At 46.2% G+C, this 27228-nt stretch overlaps 1 protein-coding gene across 2 annotated transcripts in view; it reads right to left on the reverse strand.

The window, feature by feature from the left end:
* ccdc135 (coiled-coil domain containing 135) overlaps positions 1-21023 on the reverse strand; it is a 99866-nt gene extending 78843 nt beyond the window's left edge. For both annotated transcript variants that reach the window (XM_080202038.1, XM_080202037.1), the window contains exons 1-3: positions 20927-21023; positions 11628-11746; positions 2851-3025 (exon numbers count right to left, since the gene is read on the reverse strand). In XM_080202038.1, the coding sequence (XP_080058164.1) occupies positions 2851-3025; positions 11628-11740 (288 nt within the window). In that variant the 5' untranslated portion in view covers positions 11741-11746; positions 20927-21023. The remainder of the gene's footprint in view (positions 1-2850; positions 3026-11627; positions 11747-20926) is intronic.
* Positions 21024-27228: the final 6205 nt, after the last annotated feature.

A 27228-nucleotide genomic window follows, 5' to 3' on the forward strand; every position in this document is an offset into this window, starting at 1 on the left:
CTTTTATCAACACTTGGCTGTAGGTGTTAAAGTTTAATTTTAATTTGCACTTAATTTCAGCACAAATTGTTAAAATTCCACATTTCGCTCATGTGATTGGAAAAGCTTCTTGAAGTGAGGTTTTGCAATATGATTTCCAGGTGCCATCGTTTTAAATACCAGGAAAGTTGAAATGCAAATCCCACGAGGCCAATGCATATGGGGAATGGGCAATAGCACTGCCGCTTTTCTCACATGTGTATCACAGATGTGATTGCTGTAGCATGTCACTGAAGAAACTGATGCTCCATATTTGCTGCCATAATTTTGTTTAACGCCCTGAAGTCAATTCTTCTGTGCTGCTTGCGTGAAAGTGTGAAATTAGGAAACATTTGTTCACACAGAAAGTGGTGCAAATCTGGAACTCTCTACTCCAAAAGCCTGTGCATTCTGGGCCAATAATTTTCAGAACTAAGGTTGATTTTTTTTATTGAGCAAAGGTATTAGAGAATATGGATCAAAGACATGTGAATGGAATTGAGATATCGACCATCCATGATCTAGTTGAATGGTAGAACAGGTTCTTAGAGCTGTTCTTATCTTCTGTTGTTATCGTCCTAAGTTTCCTTTCTCCTGGATGCGTCCACCATGCAACTTCTCAGCCTGACCTTGCTGACATTTGTGCTTCCATCAGCAAGCCTTCAGTGAATTGAGGAATGTCTCGTTCTGGGAAACCCAGAGAAGCCAACAGTAAGCTGGCTGGCCCAGTGTAGCAGCCTGTGACTGCTTGAGTAAGATAGAATCATTGAAAGGAAACCAACTGCAGATAAACATCAGGCCAGAAATACAAACACAGCAAGATGACATAAAAACTGACATAGAAATGGGCCTAAAAACAAGGTATACCAGATAACCTCAGTCCAAAAAAGTCTGCCTGGGGACAGGCCCTTTGCAAGAGTCGAGCTTAGACAATTGAAAACCAAAGATGCACCAGGACATATCACGTGTAAAAGGATAGCTATACATTTACTGGAAACAAATCACCAATAAATACATGGGACAGACATGCATCAGTGAAACAAAAGATTTGATGCATATTAGAAGCTGAAACTAGACATCTAGGTATGTAGCACAAAAACACAAAGGGTCCACCTTTGAAATCCATCAACAATGATGTGAAACTAATCAGGCCTGAGCATTGATAGGCCAAATCCTCAGAAGGTTCTGAAAGTAGCCAGAAACCTATGCCAGCAGTGATTGAGGGAAAATCACCTCTCCAGCTTCCCCAGAAATGCGTTAGGACACGACAGCAACAAGAGCAACTTGCCTCCAGACCAGAGAGAGAGAGGTACAGACTTGAGAGTTCAATGTACTGACAGAATCAAGAAGATCCAGGACAGTATCCGAATTTCTAAATGTCACAAGTCACAAGTAGGCTTACATTCACATTGCAATGAAGTTACCGTGAAAATCCCCTAGTCACCACACTTCGGCGCTGAGGGAGAATCTAGCATGGCCAATTCACCTAACCAGCACGCCTTTGGACTATGGGAGGGAACCAGAGCACCCAGAGGAAACACACACATACACAGGGAGGACATGCAAACTCCACACAGACAGTGACCCAAGCCCGGAATCGAACCTGGGTCCCTGACACTGCGAGGCAGCACTGCTAACCACTATGCCACCATGCCACCCTATCATGATCAATTACTTAGAGAGAGAGAGAATTGTTAAAGTTGTAAAACTTAAGTCTTTTACTATTTGGAATAAAGTTATGAATTGGTTGTTTACTATTGGTTCGTGTGCATGATCTTTTTGCCTGATAATATGCAGAGGTGTTTTGAGTAAAATCCATCATACACAATCCTGGTTGAGTGAGTCTGCAAGATATTAGAAACCCCCGGATAATACCAAATTCCCAATCAGCAAAGCCTGGTAACCCCCTTACAACTGCCTCCATCAGTTTCAAGGTTTCTCACTTTTGAGTGTCTAGACTATGATGGAAACATCAACCCCTCCCACACATGATGCTCTATGAGAAATCAATGGCCAGTGTATTGGTGAAATGCTGCATCATTTGTTAACCATTATTTTAACTACTGGTTCTTATGGATGCATTATTCAGCAATGTAGATGTTCCAAGGCTCAATCCAAAGTTTGTGCTAAGTTACTTGATCTCAGCCTGATTTCTGAAGCTGCACTACAATCCTCAGTGTCTCCTGCCTGGGAAAGAAACAAAGTTCAACTAGAGTTTCCATCTTTGAATTCTCTTGGGGGACACCTGATGAATAATGGGCGTGGGAGAACTATGACTCAAGACACAGCTCTGTGGTAATGCTCCCTGCAGCCAAATGTTCCCATAACATTCGCTGTATTGACTCACTGGTGAAGCATAGACACTTGGGTGAAGACCGAGGGAATGGTGTGCAATGAGAACACAGTAAAAAGTCTGACAACACCAGGTTTTAGTCCAACCGATTTATTTGATAATAGACTCACAAGCTTTCGAGGTTTCCCTCTTCGTCAGGTGAATGGAGAGTTCTGGCCTCAGACAGAGCATATAAAGCCAGAACTCTCCATTCACCTGACAAAGAGGGAAACCTCGAAAGCTTGTGAGTCTATTATCAAATAAATCGGTTGGACTAAAACCTGGTGTTGTCAGGCTTTTTACTGTGTTTACGCCAGTCCAACGCCGGCATACCCACATCGTGCAATGAGAAGTCAGGAGATGAGAGAACAAAATTGAACGTTTGGCAGTTCTCTAGTTCTGGAGAAAGTAAAAACTTAATTTATTTTTTAAATTATCTATCACAGTGCCCCCCCCCCCATCCTTTATTTTTTGCTATCAGAACTCAGGAAAATAAATACCTGAACTCGACATTCGTTGAGCGGATTAAGGAACAGGGGCTTTCTGTCCGGGTACATATAAACGTACTGTCGTCTGAAATTTTCAGCATATTGTAGCATGAGATCTTCTTTGACAGTGTTTTGTTGATAAGATGTTGGGTAGTTCAAGGTGCCTAGTTCTGACTTGAGTACTTCCCTATATCAGGACAACATAAGAAGGAAACAGCTTACATTTATTGAATGCCTTTCCAACCTTAGAATAAGTTTTCGAGACAATGAACGCAGCTGCAAGTTGTCACAAACAGCAGCGAGATGGTGAGCAGTTTACAGAATCAGAAAACATTGAATAGTTATAGCACAAGGCCATTCCCATTCAACCCGTTGTGTCTATGCTAGCTGTCTGCAAGAGCATCTTAGCTAGTCTGGGTCTCACACCCTTTCCCAATAGCCCTGCAAATGTTTGCCATCCAGATAAGTCTGCAACAGTCTGTAAAACAACCATTTGCCATCGCTCTCAGTTTCTTGTCATTCAGTCAAACTTGCAACCATGTTAACCTATTTTGGTGTTGTTGGTTGAGAGTTGAATATTGATCTGGACAGCACACAAAACACTGTTCTTTGAATAGCGCTTAGGAATATTTCACATCTATCCAAGAGTGCATATGGAGTGTTGTTAAAGGCTGCACCACCAACACTGCAGCAATCTTTCATTGCTAGCAGTGTCAACCTGGAATATGCGTTCAAGCCTTGGTAGTGAAGCTTAAATGTCTTCTAAGAGACTACAGTCTCTCTCTCTCTCTGACACACACACGCACCCTTTCTCTTTCACAAACAGACACATACACACACACACATATTTCTCTCTCACACACACCCACCACACACACACACACACACACCCCTCTCTCTTTCTCTATCTCACACACACCACCCCTTCTCTCTCCATCTCACACACACACAACAAAACCCCCACTCTCTCTCTCACATACATACACACACATCACCCTCTCTCACACACATTCAACCCTCACACACAAACATACACGTCCATCTCTCTCACACATGCAATCACATTCCCCACTAGACATCTGCTCTCTCACACATACTCAGCCATCTCTCTCAAGCTTCAAAGCCCACTCCTATGCCCTCTCCCCCTACCTCGCAAGGCACACTCTGTCCCCTACTACTGAGCTTTGCTCTGCCCACTGTACTGAAGCCTGCCCCTCCACCTCCCCCAGCCCTCCTGTCCTCCTCCTCCCACCTCCTCCCTTCCCCGTTCTCCATCCCCCTTCCCCCCTCCCTTCCCGTCCTCCCTCCCCATCCCCTCCCCCTCCTCTTCCCTCCCTGTCCTCTCTCCCCATTCCCTCCCTTTCCCTCCCCCTCATTCCTTCTCCCCTACCCTCCCCCCAACCCTCTTCCCCCTCCCTGCTCCCCTCCAGTCTCCCTTATCCTCCTTTTCCACCTTCCCATCCCCTTCTCTTCTTCCCATCCATTCCTCCGTTCCCATTCTCCCTCCCCGTCTCCTTCCTCTCTTCCCATCCCCCTTCCCTCCCCCTCTCTTTTCCGACTCCAACCTCCCCCTCCCCATCCCCCTCCCTTCTTCCCATCCCCCCTCCCTTGCCCCTCCACTCCCTTCCCTCTGCCCTCCTCCTCCTCTCCCCTCTTCTCTCCCTCTTCCCCTCCCTCCCCCTGCCCTGCCCCTCCCTCCCCCTCCCCCCTTTTGCTGCCCCTCTCTCCCCTCCCCCTCCTCATACCCTCTCACCCCTCCACTCCCCATCCCACCTCTCTCCCTCTCCCCCCCCGTCTCCCTCTGTCCTCTTCCACTCACTCCCTCTTCTCCTTCCTCCTCCTCCCTCCCCCTCCCTACCCCACTCCCTCTCCCCACCCTCCCTCTCTCTCCCCACTCCCCTCTCCTTCTCCTCCTTCCCCTCCCTCCTCCCTCCAACCCCCTTCCCCTCCCTCCCTCCTCCCTACATCCCCCTTCCCCTCCCTCCCTTTCCCTCTCTCTCCCCTCCCTCCCTCTCTCTCCCCACTCCCCCCTCCTCCTCCCTCCCCTCCTTCCCCCTCCCTTCCCTTGCCCCTCCCTTCCCCCTCCCTTCCCTTTCCTCTCCCCTTCCCTCCCCTTCCCTCTCGCCCTCCCTCTCTCTCCCCTCCATCCTTCACTCTCCCCACTCCCCCCTCATCCTCCCTCCTCCCTCTCTCCCCCTTCCCACTCTCTTTCCTTTCCCCCTCCCTCCCACTTCCTCCCCCTTCCCCTTCCCCCTCCCTCCACCACCCCCTCCCCCTTCCCCACTCCCCATTCTCTCCTCCCCCTTCTCCCCTCCCTCTTCCTCGCTCCCCCTTCCCTCCTCCCCCTTCTCCCCTCCATCTCCTTCCCCCTCCCTCCCCCTTCCCCTTCACCTACCCTTTCCTTCCATCTCTCCCTTCCCTTTCTCTCTCCTTCCATCTCCCCCTTCCCCTTCCCCCCTCCCTCCCCTTTTCCCCCTCCTCTCCCCTCTTCCGTCCCCCTCGCCCTCCTCCCTCCCCCTCCCACTTCCTCCTTCGCCTCTTCTCTCCCCCTTCCCCTCTTCTCTATCCCTTTCCTCCCTCCCCCTCCCCTCTGCCTCCCCCTCCTCTCTTTCCAATCTTCCCTTTCCCTCCTCTCTCCCCCTTCTCTCTCCCCTTCCTCTCTCTCCCCCTCCCCCTCTTCCCTCCCCTTCCCCTCTTCACAAAATCCAAGCTGTTCTAGGACAGCTACAACACCAGCATTTACTCGGCAATGTCCTGCACACAAAAAGTAACTCAAACTGAATCCAGTCAATTACCTGACCCATCAGGGTGGCACGGTGGCACCGCTGCCCTACAACGCCAGGGACCCAGGTTCAATTCAAGCCTCAGGTCACAGTGTGGAGTTTGCACATTCTCCCTGTGTCTGTGTGGGTTTCCTCCTGGTGCTCCAGTTTCCTCCCGCAATCCAAAGATGTGCGGGTTAGGGGGATTGGCCATGCTAAATTGACCCTAGTGTCAGGGGAATAGGGCCTGGGTAGGATTGTAGTCAGTGTAGACTTGATGGGCCGAATGCATTGTAGGGATTTGTAGGGATTCTAGGATTCTCTTCTATGATCAGCCTACTCTTGATCATCAGTAAGGTGGCGGAAGAGGTCATCAACAGTGCAATCAAGCGGTACTTGCTTAGCAATAATCTGCTCACTGACACTCCGTTTGGATTCAGCCAGGATTACTCAGCTCCTGACCCCATTATAGCCTTGGTTCAAACATAGACAAAATAACTGAAGTTCAGAGGTGAGGTGACTTTGACATCAAGGTAACATTTGACTGAGTGTGCCATCAAGGAGAATTAGCAAAACAGGAGTCAATGGGAATCAAGGGAAAAACTCTCTGCTGGTTGGACTTGTACCTGGTTGTGGCTGTTGTAAGTCAATCATTTCAGTTCCAGATCATCACCGCAATAGTTCCTCAGTAGTGTCTAAGGTCCAACTATTTTCAGCTGCTTCAGCAATCAACTTCCTTCTATGATAAGGACAGAAGTGGGAATGTGTACTGATGACTACACAATTTAGCACCTTTGTAGTGTCCATGTCCAAATGCAGCAAGACCAGTACAATATTCAGGCCTGAGTTGACAAGTGGCAAGTAACATTCATGTCACTCATGTACTGGGTAATGATCATCTCCAACTAAAGAGAATCTAACCATTGCCTCTTGAATTCAATGACATTACCTTCATTGAATTCCCCCATTATCAACATCTTGGCGGTTACCATTGACCAGAAATTGAACTTGACTAGCCATACAAATACTCTGGCTACAAGAACAGGCCAGAGACTAGGAATCCTGCAGTGAATAACTCATCTCCTGACTTTCCAAAGTCTGTCCATCATTTCCAAGGCACAAATCAATGGTGTGATGAAATATTTTCCACTTGCCTGGATGAATGCAGCTCCAACAACATTCAAGAAGTTAAATACTGTATGGGACAAGTAATCCATTTCATTGCCACTTTACCCACTTTTTCAAAAAAACCTCCACTCCCTCCACTGCTGATGCACAGTGGCAGCTATGTTTACCACATGCAGGATGCACAACAGAAACTCACCAGGGCTCCTGAGAAAGTACATTCCAAACCCACAATCACTACTATCTAGAAAGAAAAGGGCAGCAGAATCATGGAGTTACCACCACTTGGAAGTTCCCCTTCAAGGCACTCACTATTCTGAATTGGAGATGTACCATCATTGCTTCACTGTCGCTAGGTCAAAACCTTGGAAATCTAGCAGCACTGTGAGTGTACCTATACCATCTGGACAGCAGCGGTTCAAGAAAGCAGCTCATCACTAACTTTTCAAGGGCAATTAGGGAGGAGCAATAAATGATGGCCTGGGCAGCAACACTCACATCCCATGAATGAATTTTTAAAAATGCCAGAGATGAGCTGAGCCAAGTTAGCTGATCTCAGCTGAGGTAGCAGGAGGGATGCTTCAATTTGTTTCAGCATCATTGTCTAAAGAGGAGAAGATTTGAACACTCCCTGACTGTTATGCACTGACCCATTGTGAATAGGATTAGAGCTGTGTTTTGCTGCTTGAATCTCAAGCATAAATCGTGGTCTCTGGACAATGAAAATCCTTCAACAGCATGAATGCTGGCTGATTTTTCTGCCCCAGTGCTATTTAAGGCACCCCTGCCAGCACTCTCGCAGAGATTAGCTGACTGAATGCAGATCAGGGAAAAAATCTTGGATTGTTCAGGGGAATATCAAAGTGCTTTACAACCAAAGAAGCATTTTTATTGTGTTTTCAGCCAGTGTTTTTTGTGCACAGATTCCACAAACAGCAATATGATAATGACCAGATTATGTGTTTCAATGATGTTGGCTGAGACATAAATATTGGCCAAGTCGCTGGGGACAACTGCGCTGTTCTTCTTCAGACTAGTTCCTTGGGATCTTTTATGTCAACCTGATCATAGGTAGGGCCTCAGTTTCAGAAATCATCATTACTCTCCGAGTACTGCCAGCCTGGGTTACACGCTCAGGTCTCTGAAGCGAGACTCAAACCCACAACACTCCACCTCCCAGGCACAAGAGTATATCCACTAAGCTACAGCTAAGTGACTGCATAGCTGTTCTACACAATGCCTGTTGGAACAGAGCCCTTGGCGAGCACACGCAATGTGCCATTAATGAGGGAATTCGCATCAGTGGCATTTTGCCAACAAATTGACACTTCTGCAAAATAAAAGCAAGCAGACTAGACAGTCACCAGGCAAAAGGAAATGGAATAAAGCAGAAAGCAGGAAATATGCTGCAAGACTCAGAAACAGGAAACACAGGCTAGGACAAAAAGAAAGCGAAATGCAGCAAGAAATTTGAAATGAGAATAGAAAATATTGGTCAGGAAGAATCTGTGGAGAGGGACACAGAGTGGGTGGGTGGAATCTTCCTCCCATCCTGGAGTAGAGGTTTGTTGGTGAGAACAGAAGTGAGTGACACTCCCAGTCAGGGGTAGGATAGCTTTTCTCATGTGATTACGTGGCGGTCAGCTCGGGGTGAATTTTGCAGTAGGGGTGGGCAGGATGTTGACGCCTCTGCCATTTCCCTCACAGCTGGACCATAGCAAGATGATGCACAGTGTTTTCCTGGAGCCAGCATCATGTATGACTGAGGTGGTTTGTAAACAAATTGCAGTGCTCCATCTGATTAGTGTCCATCTGGTCCTTACTGGTCCTGAGCATTTCAGCCAATGGGAAGCCCTGTAGCTAGTATCGGTCTACACATGGCTTTCCCACTCCCCCATCGGGCACGCACCCTTCCATCATTGCACATCTCAGTTAGCAGGTACAGGCGTGGATCAGAGCATGCCCACCGACAATTATGCAACCTCTTAAGGGGGTTATATCCCAAACTGACTGGTGTATCATACTGTCCGTGGGATTTTAGGCTCATCACATGGGCAACACTGGCGGGCAGACCAACTTATATCAGTCAAGGGCAAAGTAAAAGGGGGCTGGAGTAAAGGTTGGCTGAAGAGTTAGGAATTTCTGGGAGTGAGGTGAAGTGGTGTTTTTTCAGTACCGAGGGCACATTTTCTGTGTTGATTCCATCATGGTGTGAAGCATACCAGTCATTGCTGTTCTCTGTCACTGGAGATTTGGGTCCCTCTGTTACTTTCTGAGCACAGGTCAGCTCCATGTGCAAAACTGCAGATGGATACAATATACCCAGCAGGGAGCATTTCCTCTGAGGAGGCCTGGTGGTCGCAGGCACCACCCTCGGGCAGGAGCGCAGGTACAGATTCATCAGGGCCAGCAGGGAGGGCATGGAGGACATCCCTGCAGAAGATGCCACTACTCAACTGCCAGGAGGTACAGGCAGTGATCAAACTATCTGGGCATGACAGAGATCTAGCGCCACAGAAGGCTACGGCAGATGATTGGCCCAAATATAGTTTTCAATAGTGCGCGTGGACACAAAAGTGCTGTGCTCTGCAAGCACTGTGCCATTAAACTGTTATGCCTCTGGATCATTCCAGGATTCTGTAGGTGACCTTTGTGGAGTCTCCCAGTCAGCTACAGACAGCAGTGTGAAGTTAGTGACCGGCACTCTGTTCAAGTGGGTGAGAACATTCTTTCATTTCAGGGAGGACCAAGTAAGCAAGGCTGAGCAGACCAGAGGCGCCACTGCAATTGCAGGGTTCCCCAGCATCCAGTGTGTTATCAATTGCACCCATGTAGACATTAAGGTGCCAGGTGGCCAGCCAGATGCTTTTGTGAATATGAGAGGTCACTCCATGGACATTCGGATAGTCTGTAACCACAAGACATAGATTCTGCAGGTCTGTGCAAGGTACCTGGACAGCTCCCATGGTGCCTACATACTTCACCACTCACAAGTGCGAAGGCTCTTCACTGCTGCACCTCACCTCGATGGGTGGTTGAGTGGTGACAAGGGTATCCATTGAAAAGGGCTAATGTTCCCCCTCAGGTACCTGAGGACAGGGGGAAAAACGATAGAACTGCTGCCATGTAGCCACAAGAGTGGTGGTGCAGAGGACCATTCGTTCCTCAATGCAGATGTTCCAATACCTGGACTGATCGAATATTGCTTATCGTCATAATTTCGCTCTTCATAATTTCACTCTTTCCAGGGGTGAACCTCTGGACCAGGAAGACACTGATGCTGCTGCACCTGCCTCAGATGAGGAAACCAAAGCCAGCTCGGGTGCAGATCCTGGGTAGCCAGAAGGAGGCTGAAATCAGGAACTTTCGGGTGATAGGGACACCAAAAAGGGCCTAATTCAGTGCTTTTTTGGCTAGGCTGTCATGCCTTACCCTTCCACAGAATCTAATGAGCACCACCTCAGTCTCAAACAACTCACACTAACCACACCATGAGCCCTATCGCCTTAGTAATAAAAGTTGACACCCTAGATGTCTCTTCACAGCCAATACCAATGAGCACACATGACACTGATGGCTTATGAGCAATAAGTCATTTGGAAAAGGAAAGCAAAACAAGGAAATCTAAAACCACCATGTGCGTACCCCTGGTTGAGCTCACTGTGTCTTCAGCTTACATTTGCAAGTGCTATGACTAGGTGCCCCCCTCCTTCCCAGTAGCATGAGAGAGAGGTTGCTGACTTTGATGCCCTGTTGGAGCAAGTGACCTTGGCAGTCATATAGTTAAGAAAGCCCACCAATGCCTCTACTTTCTCAGGAGACTAAGGAAATTTGGCATATCCACAGCAACTCTCATCAACTTCAACAGATGCACCATAGAAAGCATTCTTTCTGGTTGTATCACAGCTTGGTGTGGCTCCTGCTCTGTCCAAGACTGCAAGAAACTACAAAAGGTCAGGAATGAAGCCCAGTCCTTCATTCAAACCAGTGTCCCATCCGTTGACACTATCTACAGTTCCTGCTGCCTCAAAAAAAAGCCAGCATAATCAACGACGCCACACATCCTGGACATACTCTCTTCCACCATGTTCTGTTGGAAAAAAGTTACAAAAGTCTGAGGTCACGAACCAACTGACTCAAAAAAACCTTCTTCCCTGCTCCCATCAGGCTTTTGAATGGACCTACCTCGCACGAAGTTGATCTTTCTCTATACCCTAGCTAGGACCGCAACACTACATTCTGCACTATCTCCTTTCCTTCCCTTTGTACAGCATGCTTTGTTTGTATAGTGTGCAAGAAACCATACTTTTCACTAATGCATGTGACAAAAATAAATCAAATCTAATCAAATCATCCTCTGGCCAGCAGGGTCGAAGCAGGCACCATCCGGGGAGCGGATATTTGATTGAGAGATACAAAATTGTGACGGGCCTGGACATTGTGGATGGGACATGCCTATTTCCTTTAGCAGAGAGGTCAATGACTAGTGGGCATAGATTTAAAGTGACTGGTAGAAAGATTAGAGGGGAGATGAGAATAATCTTTTCACCCAGAGGGTTGTGGGGATTTGGAACTGACTGTCTGAAAGGGTAATGGAGACAGAAATTCTCAACTCATTTCAAAGATGTTTGAATATGCAAACATATACCCAAGGGCTGTAACCTGCAGGGCTATGGGCCAAGTGTTGGAAAATGGCATTAAATTGGGTGACTCATGTTTTGGCCAGTGCCAATACAATGGGCCAAGTGGCCTCTTTCTGTGCTGTAAATGTTCTGTAATTCTCTATTATATATTTGTTTTCTATTATCAATTTCCTGTGTTTCCTTTAGATGTATATTCTGCGTATAAAGTATTCCAAAACGTGCAAGGCAAGTTATGAAAACAGAAATTAAACTTACTTACAGTTGGTCTACTTTTGGAGCCAATACCATGAATTTCGTCTTCTTGGGTCGGACTTCATCTTCCAAATTATCTTTGTATTCATCATCTTCATTTGATTCCTCCAGCACTTCCATTATTCCCTACATAGGGAGACAGCAAAAGTCCTTTTACAGGAGTGAGGTCCAATTTTATACTTCATACTGTATTTTATATTTTATATAATTTTATAATTTTTATTATTTTATGATTGCAACTAAAGATTGTCTCAGTGTGCCAGTTTAGTAAATCATTATTTATAAATGTGGCAATGAACTCATTACACCAAATGCACAGAGGGAATCCATCCTTGCTTTCAGGATTTTGTTCAGCCCTTCATATCATCCTCCAGCTCTACTGCAGTAACATTAGCACCACACAAGCACTAAGCAATGACCACTTCCAACAAGAGAGAATTCAACCATCGCCCCCTGACATTCAATGACATTCCCATTGCTAAATCCCCCACTGTCTGGGACAAAGCAGCCTGCTTGATTGGCGCCCCTTCCACAAACATTCATTCCCTCCATCACCAGCAAGTAGTGGCAGCAGTGTGTACCAACTACAAAATGCACTCATGAACTCATTGCTTAGGCAGCATCTTCCAAACTCATGAACACTACCACTTAGAAGGACAAGGGCAGCAGGTACCAGGGAACACTACCAACTAGTGATTCCCTCATTCACTATCCTGATTGAGAAATATATTACCATTCCTTCACTGGGTTGAAATCCTGGAACTTCCTTCCTAACAGCTATGTGGTATACCTACACATGATGTGGAGGTGCTGGCATTGGACTGGGATAAGCATAGTAAGAAGTCTCACAACACCAGATTAAAGTTTAACAGAGTTTAATGGCTAATGTTATGCCGTTGTTTAAGAAGGGTGGCAGGCAAAAGGCAGGGAATTATAGGCCAGTTAGTTTAACGTCTGTTGTAGGTAAAATGTTAGAATCCGTGATCAAGGAGAAAATAGCGAGGCATCTTGAGGAGAATAGTTTGGTAGAGCAAACGCAGCACAGTTTCGTTAAGGGGAAGTTGTGTCTGACGAATTTATTGGAGTTCTATGAGGATGTGTCTAGGGCGGTGGATAGAGGAGAGCCGGTGGATGTGGTCTTTCTGGATTTTCAGAAGGCGTTTGACAAGGTGCCTCACAAGAGGTTATTACAGAAGGTCAGGGGGCATGGAGTTGGGGGTAGGTTGTTAGCGTGGATAAAGGATTGACTGTCAAATAGGAGGCAGAGAGTGGGGGTCAATGGGTGCTATTCGGATTGGCGGTTGGTGACTAGTGGAGTGCCCCAGGGGTCGGTGCTGGGGCCTCAGTTATTTACCATTTATATAGATGATCTGGAGGAGGGAACCGAGTGCATCGTGTCGAAATTTGCTGATGACACCAAGATTGGTGGAACGGCAAATTGTGTGGAGGGTGTGGAGAGTCTACAGAAGGATCTAGATAGGCTGGGCGAATGGGCCAGGAACTGGCAAATGGAATTTAATGTTGGTAAATGTGAGGTTGTCCACTTTGGTAGGAATAATGGTAGGAAGGACTATTACTTACGTGGCGAAAAACTGCAGCAGGCGACGGTGCAGAGGGACCTCGGGGTCCTTGTGCATGAGTCCCAAAAACCCAGCCTGCAGATGCAGCAGGTGGTCAGGAAGGCAAATGGGATGCTGGCGTTCATAGCAGGGGGGATTGAATATAAAAGTAGGGAGGTCTTGCGGCAGCTGTATAGGGCACTGGTGAGGCTGCAGCTGGAGTACTGTGTGCAGTTTTGGTCACCACACTTACGCAAAGATATTTTGGCCTTGGAGGGAGTGCAGAGGAGGTTTACTAGGCTGATTCTGGAGTTGAGGGGGTTGAACTATGAGGAGAGGCTGAATAAACTAGGCTTGTACTCGTTAGAGTTTAGAAGAATGAGGGGAGATCTCATTGAGACATATAAGATGATGAATGGGATGGATAGGATAGAGGTGGAGAGGCTCTTCCCGCTCAGAAAGGACAGTAGGACTAGAGGGCACAGCCTCAAGATAAAGGGGGGGGTGGTTTAGAATGGAGTTGAGGAGGAACTTCTTCACTCAAAGGGTGGTGAATCTCTGGAATTCTCTGCCCGTTGAAGTGGTGGAGGCTGCCTCGCTAAATATTTTTAAGACACGGGTTGATAGGTTTTTGATAGGCAAGGGGATTAAGGGTTATGGGGAGAGGGCGGGAATGTGGAACTGAGCCACGACAGATCAGCCATGATCTTATTGAATGGCGGGGCAGGCTCGAGGGGCTAGATGGCCTACTCCTGCTCCTATTTCTTATGTTCTTATTTGGTAGCACAAGCCCACAAGCTTTCAGAGCGCTGCTCCTTCATCAGGTGTGTGGGAGTTCTGTTACGAAACATCTCACTAACTGTCCTGCTGGAGACAATACACATCTCTTTAACCTGTACTTAACCCTCTCTCCACTCACATTGTCTGTACCTTTAAGACTTGATTACCTGTAAAGACTTGCATTCCAACCACTATTTTGTAAATTAAATTTGTCTTTATATGCCCCGTTTGTGAACAGAACTCTCATTCACCTGATGAAGGAGCAGTGTTCTGAATGCTTGTGGCTTGTGCTACCAAATAAATCTGTTGGACTTTAACCTGGTGTTATGAGACTTCTTACTGAGTATACCTACACCACAGGGACTGTAGTGGATCAAGAAGGGAGCTCACCACCACTTTTTCAAGGGCAACTAGGAATAGGCTATAATAAATGCTGGCCCAGCCAGTGACACCCACATCCCATAAATTGATTTTTAAAAATCTCTCCTAATGCTCATTGCTTCCTCAATTCTGACCTCTTGTATGCTGCTGATTTTCATCACTCCACCATTAGTAGCTATGTCTTCAGTTACTTTGACCAAACTCACAAGAATATTAGAAATAGAAGCAGCAGTATGCCATTTGGCCCAAGGAGCCTGCTCTGCCATTCAATATGATCATGGCTAATCTGTTTTGTGGCTTTAACTTCAATTTCACTAGGGGCTAAAGATACTAGGGTGTGTTCTGAAGAAATTTCTACTCTCCAGACTCTTGAAGGGTTTAAATTTGGTATCAGAGGAGTTACTGGATAGGCTCTCTGTACACCGATGTGTTTTTAGGAGGAGGGCTGCATGAAATTGCACAAATGGGATTCCCTCAGAGTTCCCGCCCATTCCACCCTCTCAGCGATTTCACACTGGGTGGGCGAGACCTCAGACAGGTTGCCCACCTGTTCCTTAATTGATACCCTTAAGTGGCCAATTATTGACCACTTTATGGCTGTTTCCAACCCAGTTTCAATTTTTAGGCTGGTAGATTTCCCCCAGCTGTGGGGGAAACCCAGAATAGGGTTTGGGCCTTGGGCAGTAAAGAGGGAGAAGGGTGGTCACCTCTATTAGAAGCCGCCTTCTAAATTTGGGCACTCAATTTCACTTCCAGTTGCCACTGGATCTCTGTCTCCCAAAGGTTCATCCTAACACACCAATCCCCAACAATCCACACCCTCCAAGGACTTCCCTCCCTTCCCCGTCCTGAAAACTCACCTTACCATGTACTCCCAGGACTTAGGCTCCATGGACTTTGTGAATTTTCATCTGTCTACTACACATTCTGTTGCTGCAGGGACAAGAGAGCTACCAGTCAATCAGATTGGCTAGCAGCTTTCTAAGATGCGAGTTCCTCATGAGTGGGATGGAAGTCCCGCCTGTAGTCAATTAGTTCTTATCGGGACGTGAAATGGGTATGGGAAAGGCAGTGTTAGTGGGAATGAGCGTGTGGCAGACAGCGTCAGAGGGAATGAGTGTGGGACAGGCCGTGTCAGCAGGAATGAGTGTGGGACAGGTAGTGTCAGCAGGAATGAGTGTGGGACAGGCTGTGTCAGCAAGAATGAGTGTGGGACAGGCTGTGTCAGCAGGAATGAGTGTGGGACAGGCTGTGTCAGCAGGAATGAGTGTGGGACAGGCAGTGTCAGCAGGAATGACTGTGGGACAGGCCGTGTCAGCAGGAATGACTGTGGGACTGGCCGTGTCAGCAGGAATGACTGTGGGACTGGCTGTGTCAGCAGGAATGAGTGTGGAACAGGCAGTGTCAGCAGGAATGACTGTGGGACAGGCCGTGTCAGCAGGAATGAGTGTGGAATAGGCAGTGTCAGTGGGGATGTCTTTCCTGCTAATTTTTCAGACAGCGGGTGGAGAAAACCCACACTCTGAAATACCTTGGCCAAAGTTTATAAGGCACCAGGACTGGATGAGATGCATCCAGGGATACTGAGGGAACTAAGAGTGAAAATTGCGAAATCACGTAATTTTCCAATCTTCCTTAGATTCAGGGTGGTGCAAGAGGATTGGAGAATTGGAAATGTTGCACCTTTGTTTCATAAAGTGTGTAAAAGTAAACCCAGCAATTACCGGCCAATCAGTTTAACTTCAGTGGTGATGAAGCTTGGGTCAAAATTAATAGTGACATGGGCAAATGCGGGTTCTGTCAGCATCGATTTGTTAAGAGTAAAACCAGTTCAGTTAATTAGCTGGATTTTTTTGATGAATTAACAGAAGGGGTTAAAGAGGACAATGCCATTGATATGATCTACATAAAGTTTAAAGTTTATTTATTAGTCACAAGTAGGCTTACATTCACACTGTAATGAAGTTACTGTGAAAATCCCCTAGTTGCCACACTCCAGTGCCTGTTCAGGTACACTAAGGGAGAATTTAGCATGGCCAATGCACCTAACTAGCACATCTTCAGACTGTGGGAGGAATCTGAAGCACCCAGACGAAACCCATACAGACATGTGGAGAAAGTGCAGATTCCGCACAGACAGTGACCTGTGTGAATGGAGTTTTATCTTATAATCTGCTGAAAGATCTTCAATCAAGCAAACCTGATTTTTAGTTAAAGTTGTTTTTTCACTATACTGGGATTTCTTGTGGCCAGTGGCCAGGAATTTGTCAAAGGACAGAAGGCGTCAGATTTTAACAGCTTGTCCTTGGCAAGGATGAGTTCTGTGTAGACTCTTGGAGCCAATGTTCCTTATCTGGGCATTGGAATGCAAACAATATGCACTTAAGGGGCCCAGAGACATGAGGTCTGAAGTGACCTATGGCATTATTCTGGCTATGTTTGATTGGCCTAATCAAACGATGCAATGGGGTTCTGATCAATTCATGGGCTAGATGACAGTGAATCTTCCAGAAGTGAGTGGAGAATTGTAGATAAAAAGACATCCGAGTCCTTTGTTTGGCAGTGATAACTTGAAGAGACCAACAATATTCCAGACCAAGAAGGCCAGTGCCTGAAAGATGCTTCTGAGAATAAGAAGATAGATTCTATATCGAGGATAATTCTTGGCCAAGGTTTTCCTAAACTCAGTAGTATCTATTTCCAGTTAAATAGTTAAAGTTGATGTTTAAAGTTAAAGTGCAGTTTAAGAGTTAAAGTTCAGTTCAAACTTGATGTTCAGTTAAAGTTCAGTAAAGAGTTAAAAAGTTGTAACTGTTTATCTTTGAGTTGGTACCAGAGGTGTTAAATAAAGAAATAATTGAATTACTGTCTTTGTTTGTCTCATTAACTTGGAATGCTTGGAAGATGTTTAAATTAAAGCTGTATAACAGACCCAAGCCGGGAATCGATCCTGGCCCCAATGCTGTGAAGCAGCAGTGCTAACCACTATGTCGCAATGCTGCCCCATGGATTTCCAAAAGGAATCTGATGAAGTGCTATAAGGCAGACATGTGAGCAATGTTAGAGCTGATGGAATATAAGGAACATAGCAACATGGATATGAAATTGCCAGAATGATTGGAGACAGAGAGTTGTTTTTTTGGACTGGAAGAAGGTTAGGAATGGTCAATACAGTGGAATACACCAAACAAACAAGCTCTGATGTAGAGACGGTAGTACCAAAATTTGCAGGTGATATGATACCTGGATATGTTGTGAACTGTGTGGAGGATAGTTTAAAACTTCAAAAAAATAACTTGGCAGAATGGGTGGACAAGTGACAGATGAAATTTAAGGCAGGGAAGTGTAATGTGATTCATTTTGGTCGGAAGAACACAGAGAGTCAAACCAAAATTAAGGTTACAAATCTAACGTGGGTGCAGGAGCAGAGGAACCTCAGTGTAGATGTGTATAACTCAATTCATTGAAGGTGGAAGGTTGAGATAGCTTCTTGAACATTATAAGTGGGGGCAGAGAGTACAAACACAAGGAGGTTATATTAAATCTGCATTAAACACTGATTTGGCCTCAACTGGAATATTGTGCTCAGTTCTGGGCCCCACGCTTTAGGAACAATGTGCAAGCTTAGACCAGGTACAGATAAGCCTGATGAGAGTGATTCCAGGGATGAGGAACTACAGCTAAGTAGTTAAATTGGAGAAGATGGGACCATTCTCTTTGGAGAAGAGGAGGTTCAGGTTAGATTTGCTTAGAGGTATTCAAATTCATGAAGGGGACTGAGTAGATAGGGAGAAACTGTTCCCATTGTAAGACTTGAGGAACAGAGGACACAAATTTGAGGTAATTGGCAAAATAAGTAATAAGAAAAACTGGGCAAAGTGGTTATGATCTAGAATGCATTGCTTGATCACTTTGGTGTCCACCACGACCCACCTGCTACAGTTACAACACATTACCTGCTCCCTGTCATCTTGGTTGTATTTTATTCAATTAATTAGGCATTCAAGTTTCAAACCATCATTCAATGATTATTTGTGGTTATATCAATCAAGTAGTATAACTAGTTAAGCTATAAATTTAATACAGTACATATTTCTCCTTGGCACTCATTTACATACTGGCCCAGTTTTAAATAAAGAAGAAACCTTAAAAAAATCACCAAGCAATCATCTACCTGCTTACCTAGTAAAGGACTCTGAATCTCAGGTCTCACTGTTGCTCACTTCCACTTTATGATAACTCCTCATTCCGTGAAAGACCAGAACAGCACCTCATCCCTCACAGGATTGAATTTCTTCACTTATTGAATTCCCTCTGTAAGGTAAGTATTCTGTCTAGCAGTACTCTGTGAAGCTGGAGTTTGTGCTACTTTGTGCATGCAGTTCCTTCCCTGTGACCCCATCATGCAAAACCTTCACAACAAGGACTGTAAGCAGCTCACCACCACCTTCTCAGGCAGATTAGGAATGGTCAATACATGCTATCCAAATCCAAAGTCCTTGCTGACATTTCCCCATGTACGTGTATGAACATGAGGAAAGAACAAGCGAGGACTCTACTATGATTCCCTCTGTAGCTGAACAGCAAGTGAACACTCGATGTTTAGACTCATACTGAAAGAGTTTCAGAAAGCATTTGACAAAGTCCCACATAAGGGATTAGTGTGCAAGGTTAAGGGTGCATGGGAATGGAGGAAGTGTATTCAGATGAACAGAAAACTGGTTGGCAGAGAGGAAACAAAGAGAAGGAATTAACGGCTCCTTTTCAAATTGGCAGTAACTAGTGGGGTGCCACATGGATCGGTGCTGGGACCCCCAGCTATTCACAATGTATATTTGGATGACGGAACAGAATGTAACATCTCAAAGTTTACAGATGATACCAAATTGGGTGAGAGGGTGAATTGTGATGAGGATGCAGAAATCCTTCAGCATGATCTGGACAGGTTGTGTGAGTGGACAAATCAATGGCAGGTGCAGTATAATTCGGACAAATGTGAGGTCATTCACTTTGGAAGCAAAAACAAGAAGGCAGATTATTACTTGAATGGCTGTAAATTCTGAGAGGGGACTGTGCAGTGGGGCCTGGGTGTCCTTGTGCACCAGTCGCTGAAGATAAGCATGCAGGTGCAGCAACCAGTAAAGAAGGTAAATGATATGTTGGCCTTCATTGCGAGAGGTTTCGAGCACAGGAGCAGGAATGTGTTGTTGCAATTATACAGGGCTTTGGTGAGGCCATATATAGAATATTGTGTGCAGTTTTGGTCTCCTTTTCCGGGGAAGAATGTTCTTGCTCTCAAGGGAGTGCAGCAAAGGTTTACCAGGCTGACTCCGGGGATGGTGGGACTGATGTATGAAGAAACGTTGACTAGGTTAGGATTGTTTTCACAGGAATTCAGCTAAATAAGGGGGGATCTCATGAAGACTTATAAAATTCTAACAGGACTTGACAAGGTAAGTGCAGGGAGGACATTCCCAATGGTGGGGAATGTCCAGAACCAGGGGTCACAGTCTGAGGATACGGAGTGGACAATTTAGGATGGAGATGAGGAGACATTTCTTCACCCAAAGAGTAGTGAGCCTGTGGAATTCATTACCACAGCAAGTAGTTGATGCCAAAACATTGAACGTATTCAAGAAGCAGCTAGATATAGTACTTGGGGGCAAATAGGATCAAAGGTTATGGGAAGAAAGCAGGATTAGGCTATTGAATTGGACAATCAGCCATGATCGTGATGGCTCAGAGGGCCAAATAGCTTCCTCCTGCTCCTACCTTCTATGTTTCTACGAATAGCCTCGAGGATGATGAAGCAGGAGGCAGCTGGAGGCCATGCAACCAGATTCAACTAAATCAGTGGAAAATGTCAACTGCAGGCTGTGGGTTCAGTGACTTGAACACAATTTCAACTCAATCTCCAGTACAGTGCTAAGGCAGCAGTGCTGACTTTCAGATGAGATCTCAATACAAGGCCTTGTATGTTTAAATCCACTCATTAGTGTCACAAGTGGCTTACATTAACACTGTGACAAAGTTACTGAGAAAATCCTCTGGCTGCCACACTCCAGCACCTGTTCAGGTACACTGAGGGCCAATCCACCTTACCTGCATGTCTTTCGGACTGCGGGGGGAAACCGGAGTACCTTGAGGAAACCCACACAGACACGGGGAGACTGTGCAGACTCCACACAAACAGTGACCCTAGCTGGGAATCAAATCTGGGTCCCTGCAGCTGTGAGGCAGCAGTGCTAACCATTATGCCATCATACAACCTCTCAAATGAATGTAAAAGATTTTCTGGCATTATTTGAAGACAAGCAGACTGTTCTTCTAGAGTCCTGGTCAATATTCATTCCTTAGTCAACAGCGAAAAAAAAACTGATCGTTCCTTCCTTCTGTTTGTGAAACCTTGTCCTTGTTTTTTTTCAAATAGAATAATATAGTCCAGTATCAAATTCTGTGCAGCCTATAGACTCTCAGCATCTTTGGACTGAGCTATCTTCCCATGTTAGATCATTTAAATAGATGGTTCACACACCACATAAAATAACTGCGATATACTTATATAGTTTTAATAATGATCCTTTACCTTTGTGTTTTCTTAGACAGTATAAATTGTTGGTTTCTGAAATCTTCCCTGGAAGGTGCAAGTTCTTTCTTCACTGCTCCAGGTCTGTGAAGTTGACTGGAAACCTCTGTTTAACTGGCAACCAGAGCCTAGCAACCAGAGCCTAGCAACAACCCTAGAAACAGGCAAGGCACTCTGGGTATTGTAGTCATTTCCCCCTCTGATAATTCAGAAGAATGATGTGGAGATGCCGGCGTTGGACTAGGGTAAACACAGTAAGTAGTCTCACAACACCAGGGATCTCACTTACTGTCCTGTCTGGAGACAATACACACCTCTTTAATCTATGCTTAATGCTATCCCCACTCACATTGTCTGCACCTTTAAGACTTGAATAGCAGATTAGCTGTAAAGATTCGCATTCTAATCAGGTTTATTTGGTAGTGAACGCCACTAGCTTTCGGAACGCTGTTCCTTCTTCAAGTGAGTGGAGAGTTCTGATCACAAACAGGGCATATAAAGGCACATACAGTTTACAGAATACTGACTAGAATGCAAATCTTTACAGCCAGTCTGCTATTCAAGTCTTAAAGGTGTAGACAATGTAAGTGGAGATAGCATTAAGCATAGGTTAAAGAGATGTGTTTGTCTCCAGACAGGACAGTCAGTGAGATGTTGCAAGTTCAGGCAAGACATGCGGTTACAGATAGTGTGACATGAACTGAGATCCCAGATGAGGCCCTCCTCATGTGTGCGGAAATTGGCTATCAGTTTCTGCTCAGCAACTCTGCGCTGTCGTATGTTGTGAAGGCCACCTTGGAGAACATTTACCCGAAGATCAGAGGCCGAATGCCCGTGCTCATTGAAGTGCTCGCCAACAGGAAAGTCTTGCCTGGTGATTATCGAGTGATGTTCATTCATCCATTGTCGTAGCGTCTGCATGGTCTCCCCAATGTACCATGCCTTGGGACATCCTTTCCTGCAGCGCATCAGGTAGACAATGTTGGCCGAGTTGCAAGGATATGTGCCATGTACCTGGTGGATGGTGTTCTCATGTGAGATGATGGCATCCATGTCGATGATCCGGCATGTCTTGCAGAGGTTGCTGTGGCAGGGTTGTATGGTGTTTTGGTCACTGTTCTCCTGAAGGCTGGGTAGTTTGCTGCGGACAATGGTCTGTTTGAGGTTGTGCGGTTGTTTGAAGGTAAGAAGTAGGGATGTGGGGATGGCCCTGAAGAGATGCTCGTCTTCATCAATGACATGTTGATGACTCCGGAGAAGATGTCGTAGCTTCTCCGCTCCGGGGAAGTACTGGATGACAAAGGGTGGTAGCTGGAGAAGTGGAACCTCGTGAGGTTACCTGTGGGCTTGCAGTACAGTGAGGTGCTGAGGTGACCATCCTTAATGGAGATGCGTGTGTCCAAGAATGTAACCGATTCTGGAGAACGGTCCATGGTGAGTCTGATAACGGGATCTCACTTACTGTCCTGTCTGGAGACAATACACATCTCTTTAATCTATGCTTAATGCTATCCCCACTCACATTGTCTGCACCTTTGAGACTTGAATAGCAGGTTAGCTGTAAAGATTCGCATTCTAATCAGTATTCTGTAAACTGTGTGTGCCTTTATATGCCCTGTTTGTGACCAGAACTCTCCACTCACCTGACGAAGGAACACCATTCCAAAAGCTAGTGGCATTTACTACCAAATAAACCTGTTGGACTTTAACCTGGTGTTGTGAGACTTCTTTATGTGTCTAACTCAGAAGAATCACAGAATCTGTACAGTGCAGAAGGAAGCTATTCAGCCCATCGAGTCTGCACTAACAACAATCCACCCAGGCCCTATCCTCATAACCCCATGTATTTACCCTGCTAATCCCCCGCACACTAAGTGGCAATTTAGCATGGTCAACCCACCTAACTTGCACACCTTAGGAGCCAGTTCTAAGGAAAGTCATCTAACATTTACAACAATACCAACAACTTTATATGGTACTTTTAATGTAATAATATGTCCCAAGGCACTTCACAGGAACTTTACAAAACAAAATATGACACCGATACACATTAAGAGATATTAAGCCAGGTGGTATGGTCAGAGGAGAGTATTAAAAATTCAGTAGAAAAACATAGGGAGGGTATTCCAGATTTTGGGACCATAGACATAAGAACATAAGAACATAAGAAATAGGAGCAGGAGTAGGCCATCTAGCCCTTCGAGCCTGCCCCGCCATTCAATAAGATCATGGCTGATCTGTCGTGGCTCAGTTCCACTTTCCCGCCCTCTCCCCATAACCCTTAATCCCCTCTCTTATCAAAAACCCATCAACCCGCGTCTTAAAAATATTTAGCGAGGCAGCCTCCACCACTTCAACGGGCAGAGAATTCCAGAGATTCACCACCCTTTGAGTGAAGAAGTTCCTCCTCAACTCCGTTCTAAACCGCCCCCCCCCCTTTATCTTGAGGCTGTGCCCCCTAGTCCTACTGTCTTTTTTGAGCGGGAAGAGTCTCTCCACCTCTATCCTATCCATCCCATTCATCATCTTATATGTCTCAATGAGATCTCCCCTCATTCTTCTAAACTCTAACGAGTACAAGCCTAGTTTATTCAGCCTCTCCTCATAGCTCAACCCCCTCAACTCCGGTATCAGCCTAGTAAACCTCCTCTGCACTCCCTCCAAGGCCAAAATATCTTTGCGCAGGGGCGGCACCCAAAACTGCACACAGTACTCCAGCTGCGGCCTCACCAATGCCCTATACAGCTGCAGCAAGACCTCCCTACTTTTATATTCAATCTCCCTCGCTATGAAGGCCAGCATCCCATTCACCTTCCTGACCACCTGCTGCACCTGCAAGCTGGGTTTTTGGGACTCAGGCACAAGGACCCCGAGGTCCCTCTGCACCGTCGCCTGCTGCAGTTTTTCGCCACGTAAGTAATAGTCCTTCCTACCATTATTCCTACCAAAGTGGACCACCTCACACTTGCCAACATTAAATTCCATTTGCCATTTCCTGGCCCATTCGCCCAGCCTATCTAGATCCTTCTGTAGACTCTCCACACCCTCCACACAATTTGCCGTTCCCCCAATCTTGGTGTCATCAGCAAATTTCGACACCCTACACTCGGTTCCCTCCTCCAGATCATCTATATAAATGGTAAAAAGCTGAGGCCCCAGCACCGACCCCTGGGGCACTCCACTAGTCACCATCCGCCAATCCGAATAGCACCCGTTGACCCCCACTCTCTGCCTCCTATTTGACAACCAATCCTCTATCCACGCTAACACCCTACCCCCAACTCCATGTCCCTCGACCTTCTGCAATAACCTCTTGTGAGGTACTTTGTCAAACGCCTTCTGAAAATCCAGAAAGACCACATCCACCGGCTCTCCTCTATCCACCGCCCTAGACACATCCTCATAGAACTCCAGTAAATTTGTCAGACATGACTTCCCTTTAATGAAACCGTGCTGCGTCTGCTCTATCAAGCAATTCCCTTCAAGATGCCTCGCAATTTCCTCCTTAATGACGGATTCTAACATTTTACCTACCACAGACGTTAAACTAACCGGCCTATAATTCCCCGCCTTTTGCCTGGCACCCTTCTTAAACAACGGCGTAACATTAGCCATTTTCCAATCCTCCGGCACTTCCCCGGAATCCAGCGACGTCTGGAAAATAACCACCAAGGCATCCACTATCACCTCCGCCATTTCTTTCAGAACCCTCGGATGCATTCCATCCGGTCCTGGGGACTTGTCCACAATCAGCCCCTCCAGTCTGTCGAGCACCGCCTCTCTAGTAACAGTAATGTCATTAAGACCCTCCAGTCCTACCACCTTTCCATCACTAACACCCGGCAAATTATTCACGTCCTCCTCCGTGAAGACAGAAACAAAAAAGTTATTCAATACCTTAGCCATATCCCCATCCCCTACCACTAGGTCCCCTTTCTCATTCTCTAAAGGACCAACGTTCACCCTAGCCAGCCTCTTCCTTTTTATATATTTATAAAAACTCTTGCTATCCTTTTTTATATTAAGCGCTAGCCCAGCTTCATAGTTTCTCCTACCCTTCTTTATCAACTGCATATCCAGCAATGTATTATGAATGCCCCTATGGACTAAGGCTGCAGAAAGAATCACAAGGTAAGCTTGGTAACTTGAACAATGGGAGCTTTTTATGTGAGCTGTGCACTGATTCACAGTCAGGTCTAAGACTGCCCAGCAGGGTCCCACACTGGGAGAAGCTAATTACCCAGGGGTCATCTGACCCACACTCTTGCACCCCAAACCCCAACATCCAACATTATATGTACATACATCACACAATGGTGGAGTGATTATGATAGGGGATACACAAGAGTCCAGAATTAGATAAGCACAGGTGTGGCTGCTGGAGATTCCAAAGAAAAAGGGACAAAGCTACGCATGGATTTGAAAACAAGGATGGAAATTTCAAAAATCAAGACTAGGAGCCTATGTAAGTCAGCGAGCAGAGTGGTGATAGAGGAAGGGGATTTGATATGAGTTTAGTCATGGGCAGTAAAATTTAGCATGGCTTCAGCTTTACATTTGGGAGAAGAACCAAGAAAAGTGAAATTTGTGGCAACATTTTAACTAATATATTTTAAATTGTCTATGAAAGCTTTTTGGGTGAGAGACTTATTAGTGATTGCTTGCTCTGGGCTACAGTGACTTCACATCCTGTTAACTTTGAGAGGCGCCCATTTCCTGGTTTTCAGCTGATTGGCAAAGTAAGATGACCAAGGTGTCACTCCTAAGCTCCATCAACTGAAACAAGTAATTATCAGTTCAAAACTTATTCAAAATTAACCCTTTTAAAATATATGTACACGTAGGAAGCGATTCTCTCAAAAGTGCTGAATTGGTGAGAAAACTGATGTAAATCACAACTGTTTTTTTCAGATCAACTTCAGGCCTGAATCTCCCATATTCTGTGCAATGCAGAGGTCACAACTGTGAAGCTCATCAAAAACTCGGGGGGTGTGGGACCAATTCACGCTGGAGTTTGACAGTTCTGGATCACTACACATGCACAGTGGCCCTGATTTGTCAGTCTCCCCTTGATTGCTGGTCAGCCCGGGACTTCCTCGCTGCTGCCCCCCCCCCCCACGCTCCATGATCCAATTGCAGCCTCCACAGGCATTCCTGGGCCAGCTCTGACCACCCCCCCCCCCCCCCCCGGACCCTTCTTGGAGCATCCTGATCTCCAGCAATGACGATCCCCCCACGTCCACACCCCAGCAGATCCCCCTCACCCTGCCGTTGTTCCAGCCCCCTTCCCAGAAGGCAGAACCCCCTCGGCAGACCACCTCTTGGGAGGCAGACCCCCCCTTTGACCCCCACAGTCAGCTCCGATCACTGGCCTCCCTCTAGCCCCGACTGATCACAATGCAGAGTGTCAGCGGGACCACTCATCCCCACGAACACCTCTTTTGGCTCTTCCCAAAATAAGCTCTGCCCCGTGGCACTGCCTGAAGGCTGATGCGCAGTGCCAAGGTGCCCCTGGGCTTAGGCACTTTGCCCTGTAGCCAATGCCAAGGGGCACAGGCTGGCACTGCAATGGTGTCCATGTCCAGGAGCATCACCCCCGCACCGCCTGAACCCCTGGGGGGGCCCCGATTGCCCTTCCCTGAACTCCAGCGGGGTCTCCCAGTAGTGCCACACAAGTGGGGAGTACTCTGAACCCTGCTGGTGAGGTGGGACATGCTTTCGGGCCTGGAGAATTCCGTGCTGAGCCCAATAATTACATGAAAAATACATTTTAAAAAGATTTAAATTACTTACCTCTCTTCCCACTGGTTTCCAGTGTGGTCCTAACTGTGTCTGTTCTCCGGCTGTGGGACACACACATGCATCAGGAACGCATGCACGAATCCCGTGAAATGGCCAACACGTGATTCTCCTGTTCTGACATGCTAAAAAACATTCACGTCCGGGTGGGAGAATTGGGTCTGTAATTTCCCCTCTCCCTTTCACTGCAGGGACAGGGACATTGACAATATTTAAAAGACATTTGGACAGTTACATGGATAGGAAAGGTTTCGGGAGATATGGGCCAAATGCGCAAATGGCGTTAGCTTAGATAGGTATTTTGGTTGGCATGGACCAGTTTGGGCCAAAGGGTCTGTCTCTGTGCCATAGATTCTATGATTCTACTCTGATTTTCTATCCCCTAATCCATCTGAATTAATTGGCCTTCACCCCAATTAAAACATTTATTGTTGGTTTTTCTTTAACCTTTTCCACAACTGCTTTAAATTTACCTGAACTAACTGCCAGTACAAAAATGCTTT

The sequence above is a fragment of the Carcharhinus amblyrhynchos genome, chromosome 14 (assembly GCF_965287045.1).
Source record: "Carcharhinus amblyrhynchos chromosome 14, sCarAmb.v2.hapA, whole genome shotgun sequence".
Classification (NCBI taxonomy): domain Eukaryota; kingdom Metazoa; phylum Chordata; class Chondrichthyes; order Carcharhiniformes; family Carcharhinidae; genus Carcharhinus; species Carcharhinus amblyrhynchos.